The sequence below is a fragment of the Paramacrobiotus metropolitanus genome, unplaced genomic scaffold (assembly GCF_019649055.1).
Source record: "Paramacrobiotus metropolitanus isolate TYO unplaced genomic scaffold, Prichtersi_v1.0 Parri_scaffold0000004, whole genome shotgun sequence".
NCBI classification, from domain to species: Eukaryota; Metazoa; Tardigrada; class Eutardigrada; order Parachela; family Macrobiotidae; genus Paramacrobiotus; species Paramacrobiotus metropolitanus.
Genome location: NW_026570224.1, coordinates 2329471 through 2339361, shown reverse-complemented (window position 1 = coordinate 2339361; position 9891 = coordinate 2329471). Strand labels below are relative to the sequence as shown.

Genomic DNA, 9891 nt, shown 5'->3' with positions numbered 1-9891 from the left:
GTACATTATGATTAATTAGATTAAAATCATGGCAATTTTTGATTATGCTGATCATAATTAAAATTGATCAATTTTCAATTGAGATGAGCTTATAATTTTAAGCATGTAATGGGTAAATTATGACAAAACAAAACAGAAGCTTTGCAGTCTGCACTGTACTGCAGGCTGCAGCTAAATTAATTATTATTATTATTATATGTACAATTCCTACTCCGCCGTTTTTTTCGCCTTTTTTGCCCGACATCTCCTCCCACACCTTTCGACAATTCTCTCTCCACGATAGCTTAAAAAACGCGTAAATTCGCATAGGGTGCCACTAAGGTTTTTATTTGGCGCACTTTTCACTCCCGAAATTACGAAACTTTTTCGAATCAAATTTCGCCTATTGGCTGAATCAGAAAGTACTAACAGCGAATAGGCGGAATCTTTTATTATTGCGGAAAGAATCACTATGGCAACACACAGTACGTAATACCAACACATTTTTGCAAAGTGCTGTTACAGAAAAAACGATGGGTGGAAACAATTACAATCTTGCGAATCCGGCATGTGTACATGAATATCTTTGTATTAGCCAGTTCGAAACGAACAGCATTTACAAAAAGACAGCATCAGAAGATTATTTTCTTAAAAGTACGAAAATTCGGAAATACGCAAAAAAGTTCTTGCGGAATTTCCGCCTAGAAACATTAATTGGTTTAAATCAGAAGATTATTTTCTTAAAAGTACGAAAATTCGGAAATACGCAAAAAAAATCTTGCGGAATTTCCGCCTAGAAACATTAATTGGTTTAAATTATAGCTAAAAAATAGGTTCAAACTAGCGGTCGTTGCGAACCACATAACTGCACGAGCGCGAGCGCCAATTCCACCGGGAAATGGTACTGGAATCGTGGAACTGGAATAGTGTGACGTACTCTTTTCATGGCTTCATACAAATTTTATGCTCTTGACGAAGGCTTATTTGCAGCACCATTGACCATTGCGGAAATAGTGGAAATACACAAATAGGGAAAAGCGAAATAGCGGAAATACAGGAATACGGAAAGGCGTGGCGTAGCACAGACTGATTCATAACAGTATATTATTATATTATTTTTCTTTCAAATTAAGTATTGCTATTATTATTGGCTTAGTATGATTAGTAATTTTCGGAAACCTTTCCAAACTACCACCAACGTTGCCTAAGCATTAGCAGGAATTTTTGCCGGTCACAAATTGGGTAGGAATTTTCGCCGACCAGACAAAGGAGTAGGGATTTTGCCGGTTAGCCAATGAGGAAGGAAATTTCGCCGCTTAAACAGAAGATTAGGGATTTTCGTCGGTACATAGAGTGAAAACTTTTGCCGATCAGACAAAGAGGAAGAATTTTGCCGGATAGGTAAAAGATTAGGAATTCTCGCCGGTTAAACAGAGTGGAAGGAATTCTCGCCGATCAGACAAAAGGAGAAGAATTTTTGCCGGCTAGACAAAAGAACAGGGACTTTTGCCGGTTAGACCGTGAAGGGAATTACGTCGCTTTAACAGAAGATTAAGGATATTCGCCGGTAGGAGACAGAGAAAAATTTTTGCCGATCAGGCAAAGAGGGAAGAATTTTTGCTCGCCAGACAAAGGAATAGGGGATCTTTGCCGGTTAGCCAGTGGGGAAGGAAATTTCGCCGCTTGCACAGAAGACTATAAAATTTCGCCAGTTAAACAGAGTGGAAGAAATTTTGCCGATCAGACAAAGGGGGAAGAAGTTTCGGCCAGACAAAGGAAGAGGGATTTTGGCCGTTTGGCAAGTGGGAAAGGGAATTACGCTGCTTGAACAGAAGATTAGGGATTTTCGCCGGTAAGAAAAAAAATTTTGCCGAATAGACAAAAAAGAGAAGAAATTTCACCAGCCAGGTAAAGAGAGAAGGAATTTCGCCGGTTAGACAAAGAGGTAAAACTTTATAGTACACATAGTAGTAGTTCATTGTATTACAATAAAAGTTTTCAAAAATCAGTACTCCTGTTACAATTATTACAATTATCTGAATTTTGTTTATTTTTCAAAAACCATAAATAAATTTAAATCCCTCTCAATTCATCTTCCATTCGGCGGATCTTTTTTTGGCAACTAAGACTTGAGTGCTATTATATTCACTGAGTATAAGCAATCCAGATTTTGGTTTTGTACATTTCATTCTGAATTTCTAAAATTCGACGTTTGCAAACCGAGGCCGGAGGCCGAGGGTTGCCTTGTATATACAAAGCTAACTGAGCCGTTTTTTTGTCCAACATCTCCTCCTACACCGTTCGCCACCAATTTTCCCACGATAGCTCAAAAAATCCCTAAAATCATCTAGTTTGCGGCAACGACTTTCGTTTTTCGATCTTTTCGTCCTCCGATTTACGAAACGGCTCCAAAGCGAATTTCGCTGATTGGTCGATCATTAGAAAGTAACAGTAGATTGGCGGAAATGCTTAATTTTCGAACCTAAACCGCTGACACATGGCGATGTACGAACATATGCATATTGTTAAACCACATACTCAGTTTGTCCACTCGACTGGATTAATTTTACGGGAATGCAAATTTTATCGTTAAAAAATACACTCCTCCTACACCGTTCGCAACTAACTGAGCCGTTTTTTAATCCAACACCTCCTCCTACACCATTCGCCACCAATTTTTACAGGATAGCTCAAAAAATGCCTAAAATCATGTAGTTTGCGTCAACGACTTTCGTTTTTCGATCTTTTCGTCCTCAGATTTACGAAACGCGTTCGAAACGAATTTCGCAGATTGGTTTACCTTTAGAAATTAAAATTGGATTGGCGGAAATGCGAATCGTTTAGAACGAAAACCGCTGACTAGCAGCATGCGGTACAACAACACCTATGAGCCAAAGAGCACTGTCCCGTTAGTTAATACTGTTAATATTGTAGATCAAGTGGAGATACAAAAATACAAGGCATAACGTAAAACGGACTGATTAATGTAACAGTAATTAACGCGGTTAGCAGCCTGGTTCTGAACACATATGTTTTTATAATTACTATTATTCATATACAGAGCTAACTTCGCCGTTTTTCTTTATTTTCCTCCTATCTATTCAGCAATAATTTTCCCACGATAGCTTGAAAAACGCTTAATTCATGTTATCTGTCCTTACGATTTTGGTTTTTCGATCTTCTCGTAATTCGAATTACAAAGCATGACCAAAACGAATTTCGCTGATTGGCTTAACATAAGGTAACTAATAGATGATTGGCGGAAATGTATAACTTTTCGAACAAAACTGCTAACACTTAGCATAATATTATGTGAGCGGCATTTCATTTCATTGGCGAAGAGAAAAAAAGGATAACTGTACCTTAACAGGCGAGGTACATTCAAAAACTAACATAAATACGTATTAATAAAAAGAAGGGAATACGATGAGCACAATAAATGGGTCCGCGCGATGCGCGAATTCCCGACTGGAGGATATAATTTCCGATGGTATTCTTGCCGGTGAAACAGAGGAAAAGGATTTTTGCCGGTCAGATAGAAGTACAGAAATTTTTGCCGGTTAGACAGAGATAAATGAATTTTCGCCGGTTAGATAGAAGTACAGGGATTTTCGCCGGTTAGATTGAAGTACAGGGATTTTCGCCGGTCAGATGGAAGTACAGGGATTTTCGACAGTCAGATGGAAGTACAGGAATTTTCGCCGGTCAGATAGAAGTACAGGGATGTTCGCTGGTTAGATGGAGGTACAGGGATTTTCGTCGGTCAGATAGAAGCCAGGGATTTTCGCAGGTTAGATAGGAGTACAGGGATTTTCGCCGTTTAGATAGAAGTACAGGAATTTTCGACAGTCAGATGGAAGTACAGGGATGTTCGCCGGTCAGACAGAAGTACAAGGATTTTCGTCTGTTAGAACAGAGGGGTAGGGATTTTCGCCGGTTAGATAGAAGTACAGGGATTTTCGACGGTCAGATAAAAGTACAAGGATTTTCGCCGGTTAATGAGAAGTACAGGGATTTTCGCCGGTTAGATAAAAGTACAGGGATTTCGCCGGTTAGATAGAAGTACAGGGATTTTCGACGGTCAGATAAAAGTACAAGGATTTTCGCCGGTCAGATAGAAGTACAGGGATTTTCACCGGTTAGATAAAAGTACAAGGATTTTCGCCGGTTAATGAGAAGTACAGGGTTTTTCGCCGGTTAGATAAAAGTACATGGGTTTCGCCGGTCAGACAGAAGTACAGGATTTTCGCCGGTTAGAACAGAGGGGTTGGGATTTTCGCCGGTTAGATAGAAGTATTAGGATTTTCGACGGTCAAATAAAAGTACAGGGATTTTCGCCTGCTAGAACAGAGGGGTAGAGATTTTCGCCTGTTAGAACAGAGGGGTAGGGATTTTCGCCGGTCAGACACAGGGGCAGGGGTTTTCGGCGGTTAGACGGAGGTGGAGTGATTTGGCCGATTATTCAAAAAAAGGAATTTTTTTGTCAGATGGACGATGAGGTGTTTGGCTGATATGTTATTAATAACGTTTTTGGCTGATATGTTATTTGGCTCAACCTTCTTTGTTGACGACGATTTTAGCGATGGCACCTCAATAAATTGAAGTATATGTATGTACGTTCCGTTTTTTTTGCTGGTCGCCTTTTAGTCGGTTTTTTACATAAGTATACATTGGCGAAACAGAAAATCACGCAGTAAATCACTTCAGTACGTAATACACTTCGTCCAACCTCTTACCGATAAACGTTCCGGTAATTATAACGGAACGTGTATACATATACCGTTTGTATAATCCAAAACAAACCACTTTTCCGATCCAATTAAATTCCGTTTCCTAAATCTTTATAAAACTACCACATCACTTTCTTCAGTTCTAAAAATTCTCAACCGAGGCCGGAGGCCGAGGTTGAGCTTGTAAAATCAATGAGCATTTTGTGTTCTCTATTTATTATGTATTGTAGTACTTACTTCTTTCTTCGCTCTTCGTACTTGTACTTCGATAGTCTTATAGAAAAAAATTTACTCAGGTATTGCACATTCAGTATACTCGTACAGTCGTGCCTACAATTTTAGTTCTAGCAGTGAGATTAAAGTACCTGAATACATTCTGGTTCTAGTGACTTGTACCTACTAAGACGTGGTCATTTCGCTTTCGTATTTACGGTGTGTACTTCCGGTTTCTTGTCACCCTACCGGTGCCGTTGATGAATTTTGCAATTGTTTGCTTGAACATCAAGTGTGAACGTCAGTTTTACTTTGTATGTGGTTAATAAGCATTGTTTTTACTCTGGACATATTAATATTTGGCGCAAAAATGCAAACTATTCTGCTCCGGAGACCAATACCAAGAATGGCACATGTACAGTACAAAATTAGTGCACCTATGTATCTACGTATCAAGGTAAAGATCTATATTACAACGAAAAACCCCGTACGATCTGGTCAGAACAAACCAAAAAATTAATCGAAAAACTGCTAACGCCATTCGATTCAGCATGTCTGGAAACTGTGTCACATGCATTTTGTTTTGGTAATATCTGCTCCGGCTCCCGTGCACAGACGCCGGTGCCGGTAGAGAAGAAAGCTCAAGGTGACCTTGAAAACAATTTCAAAGTCCTGTTGCATGGAGCAAAAATTTAGTAAATTTAAACTGGTACCCTTTTTAGATCAACAAATCAAAAAAGTTTGAACTTTTACTTCTACAAAACTAGAAAAGCCAATTAGCAGTAGCACAAACGATACTGCTAGTGGTGGCATAGTTTACAGTTTAAATCGTTAGCAATTTAAAGCGCTTAAAAACAGAACTTGAATAAGAACTATCGTTGAAAGCCATTTGAAGGCAGCTGTAAAAGAAACTGACCATAGTAATCGTTCAAACGGGCTGACCTTTCATTTCAGTCCAAGCAAAACTAAAGACAGTGATTGATAAAATTTAATGATAATCAGCATCTACAGTCCGTAAATTATTCCGTATAATACGGAATAATATTACGGTACGTACTGTACATTCTAGATCTTTATTACCACAAAAAATAAAAAGGGATTCACGAACCCAGCTTTCCCGTATAGAATCAGCAGAAACCATTTCCATAATCTGAATGCCCATATTTCAAAACCCGGCCAGACGGTTTTAGTTTCACAGAGCCAAGCTGTGACCGAACTACCGCTACTATCCAGAGCACACAGCCCGCTAGCTAACCGAGTGACCGAACTACCGCTGCTGTCCAGAGCACACAGCCTGCTAGGTAAACGAATGACCGAACTACCGCTACTATCCAGAGCACACAGCCCGCTAGCTAACCGAGTGACCGAACTACCGCTCCCGCTAGGTGAACGAGTGACCGAACTACCACTACTATCCAGAGCACACAGCCTGCTAGGTAAACGAATGACCGAACTACCGCTACTATCCAGAGCACACAGCCCGCTAGCTAACCGAGTGACCGAACTACCGCTCCCGCTAGGTGAACGAGTGACCGAACTACCACTACTATCCAGAGCACACAGCCTGCTAGGTAAACGAATGACCGAACTACCGCTACTATCCAGAGCACACAAAAGAGATCCAGTCTACCAGGTACTAGTGGAAATTTAGTACCTGGTAGACTCGATCAAGGTCGGGAGGGAGAAGATAACAAAAATTCCCTTCTGAGTGAAAGTGAATGCGTCTGAGTGCACAAAAGCCATAAATTCACTTTTTATTCTATCTGCATTTTAGCGTGTTTTCGGAACATTTTGTTTCGTTGAAGGAATAAGATGTTAACTAAATAGCTGATCGAAATCATTTGAATAAACCGGCCGTAGACTGGAGACCACAAGAAAAGCGGAGGCGAAGCCGAGGCTGTTTCTTGTATAAATATAGTATAAGACTAACCTCGTACTCGGTAGCCACTAGCCGGTATACACGTACTACCAATTTTACGATTTGCTTCATTGAATGTAAACGCGTACAAGAAATCTGAACGCAACACATGCCTACTCTACTCGTACATTTAAAAAGTAATTAGGCCTAGGAGACGTTTGATTAAGCATTTTCAACTTTAAAGAGAATAATACACTGCACCAAGAAAGCAGCGAGAGTTGTGAAAACAGAAAGCTTTGTGGCTCTTTTCCCGGATTGACTGCTCGGTACAGGATTGACACCGGTGTACTGCGGATGTCTAAGGACACATGCTGCACCTTCGACTCCGTTAGAATCTTCCCCGTGTAAACGACGTTCCACCGCGCAGCAGTTGGAGGTATACATGACAGTTCGATTGGGAATGTGGAGAGTCGGCGCCATAGCGGTACCCTCCTGAAATCCCGTGCCGTTGAATCGCACATCATAAAGCGTGATGATGTCGCTGTAAGCAAAAGCATCATACTCGTCCACGAATACTACAGTAGCTTGCCAAAGGCGATTTCGGCAGTCCAAACTGACAGGAAAATGTTGCGAACACTCATCGTAATAGTCCGTTGTCAAAATCCTGCAAGAAGGCGGAAATGGCTTAGAGCCATTGGCGATCAGGATCGGTTGCACAGCATACGTCTCTTCTTGGTATGTCAGGGAACTCAGCATAAAGACAACGTAGTCCACCGATCCCAGCGGCGCATCATTCGGGATGGTTATATTGGAAGTGCCATAGAATAGATGATCACCGCCGAATCCGCCATGCTCGATATCGCTCCATTGACCAGGCTCACGATACCCGAAACTGTCGTCGACCGAGAGCTGGACAAAGTAGGAATCGTTCGTAGTAAACTGGTGATACAACTTGACGAATCCACCAGGTGGTAAGAATTCCACTGGCCGGAAGAAATCGAGAGAGGCGTTAAAAATTGTTGGCAAGAGTGGGCGATCATGGTACTGGTATCGCTCCGGGTGTGACACTTTCACCCAAAATGGGGACGCTGGCACCTCAAAATCTGCATAATATTCTAAAGATTTTTCCTTGGATCTGGCAAATGGAGCTGTAGCAAGCGTATCCACACCAGTGATGGATAATATTTCCAAAACCGGAAGATCTGACTCGGACGCAACAATGCCACGAACAAGGACTGTTAGTGTTTCTCCAATCAACGGCTGCCCTTGCAATGAGACATAGGTTGGTGGATCACGAAATGTTTCTTTTCTGTAAAGTCCCATATAGTGTTCGCCAGGTGCAGATGTGTCATAACACTTCAAGTACCATCCAGGTTTTGTAGCTTCGACATTTACGCTGTAAGCAACCATGGGCAGTGCCACAAATTCCACCCATAACGTGGACGTGTCGTTTCCTGTCACACTGGCGTTAACAACGGCTCCATTGGAATCAAGAATACGCACTATAAAAGACGAAGCCATTGGTCCGCCAATCCGGCATTCAACAAATGTCCGGTAATTATGAGATATTTGCAAAGGCACTTCTAACTGTAATTTATTTTCGTTGTTGAAATTACAGAAAGGAAAGGTCACTTTTGCTCGGGTATGTTGGTTGAACAGTTCGGTCGCAGCGTACAGGCGATCGGGTGTTTCGGGAAAGAACACCGCGTAACCACCGGTTTTTTGGGCCGTGTCGTGATAACGATTATTTCCATAAGTGGTACCGGTGTTACTGTCACGACTGCCAATAACAACCAGTTCTTGCTGTTTGTGCATCAACACTGCTATATGCAGCCGATGCTGCACTCTGTCGTCGATTTCTTGGGAAGAAAACAAGAAAATGGTCGACAACGTATCGGCGAGTTCGGCGGCCGTTCGTGCAGCCCGCAGTGGCATAGCGGAGAACTCTCCGGCCAGTACTGTCTCAGAACAGATGCCAACTTTTGCAGAACAGTCGCTGATGAGTTTACCAATATGGTCTTGCGCTAACCGGGAGCTATTAAACGCCAATGCTGGCTGAATTTGTGTTTTCGTAAAAGATACTACAATGATTCGGATTAGTCCAATGTTGGATGCATCGTTCAAAAGATCGAAACCGGTATTGTCGGACTCGGATAGCCGACGTTTGATGGCTTCCAAACGGTGTATCGCGTTTTCTTCGCTAACATCCACGACGATCACCAGATCTCTCTGCAGACGAAGTCCCAGTAGTTGTGCAAAATTCGTAACCGTGGCTGCTGTTTTAATACTGTTTAAAAATTCCACTGATAGGTGTATGGATAAAGTTTCGTTATCGACCGCGTTGTGCTGTAGCAGATGCAGCGTTTGACCAATGAGGACCCTTGCTTCCGGATACCTGCCGTTCTGCGCGGCCAAAATAGCAGTGTCGGCGTATTCGGTTCGAAGGCGTTCTGTAATATCGCTAAACTGACCACCGGCTCCGTGCCATGCAGGAACATCTTTTCGTTGACTGGAAACGGAATCGACAAATTGAGCAGCGTCGACGATTTGTGAAGCGAGATATTCCAGTGTGGCACCGGCATATTTGTGCAAGAAAATACAAGGGACTGTAGTATGATTCCAGTAAGTTGTGCAGAAGTCTTGCGACAGCTGTGTGGTAACCTTTGTCACAGCTTCGAACGTAACATAACGGTGATCCAGGGCGTCCACCAAGTGATCCCATTCAGTGAACGTCGCAGCCATGGTTAAAACCAACATCACACAGTGCGTCTGCATTTTGTGAAAATAACTGCAGTATCACACACGAAGCTTTTAAATATTGCGGTTAATATTGCAACAATATGATTTGTGCGTTTTCTTACAGTACTAATCATTAGTAACCAATGGTCCGGCATTCGGATCAAGCAAGCGAGACGGACCTACGGTAACAGCTATTTTCGACGTGACAAAAAACACACAATAATCCTCAACTTATAGTACAGTTAGCAGTATAGAATATTCTAATAGTTACGCTTGGGTCTTTGTGCTGTTTTTATCAACGCGCTTACAAGTTTTGCCGAAAATTTAATGATAGCGGCTGTTACCTCTATCGCTGATCTTGACTGGCATCGT

General features: G+C 41.9%; 1 protein-coding gene across 1 annotated transcript; it reads right to left on the bottom strand.

The window, feature by feature from the left end:
• Window positions 1–6945: 6945 nt before the first annotated feature.
• LOC129602775 (uncharacterized) lies at window positions 6946–9806 on the bottom strand. Its single transcript, XM_055501925.1, has 2 exons — window positions 9642–9806; window positions 6946–9568 (listed from the first exon to the last, which is right to left on the bottom strand). Exon 2 carries the CDS (start codon window positions 9553–9555, stop codon window positions 7003–7005), a length of 2553 nt encoding a protein of 850 aa, XP_055357900.1. The 5' UTR covers window positions 9556–9568; window positions 9642–9806; the 3' UTR covers window positions 6946–7002.
• Window positions 9807–9891: the final 85 nt, after the last annotated feature.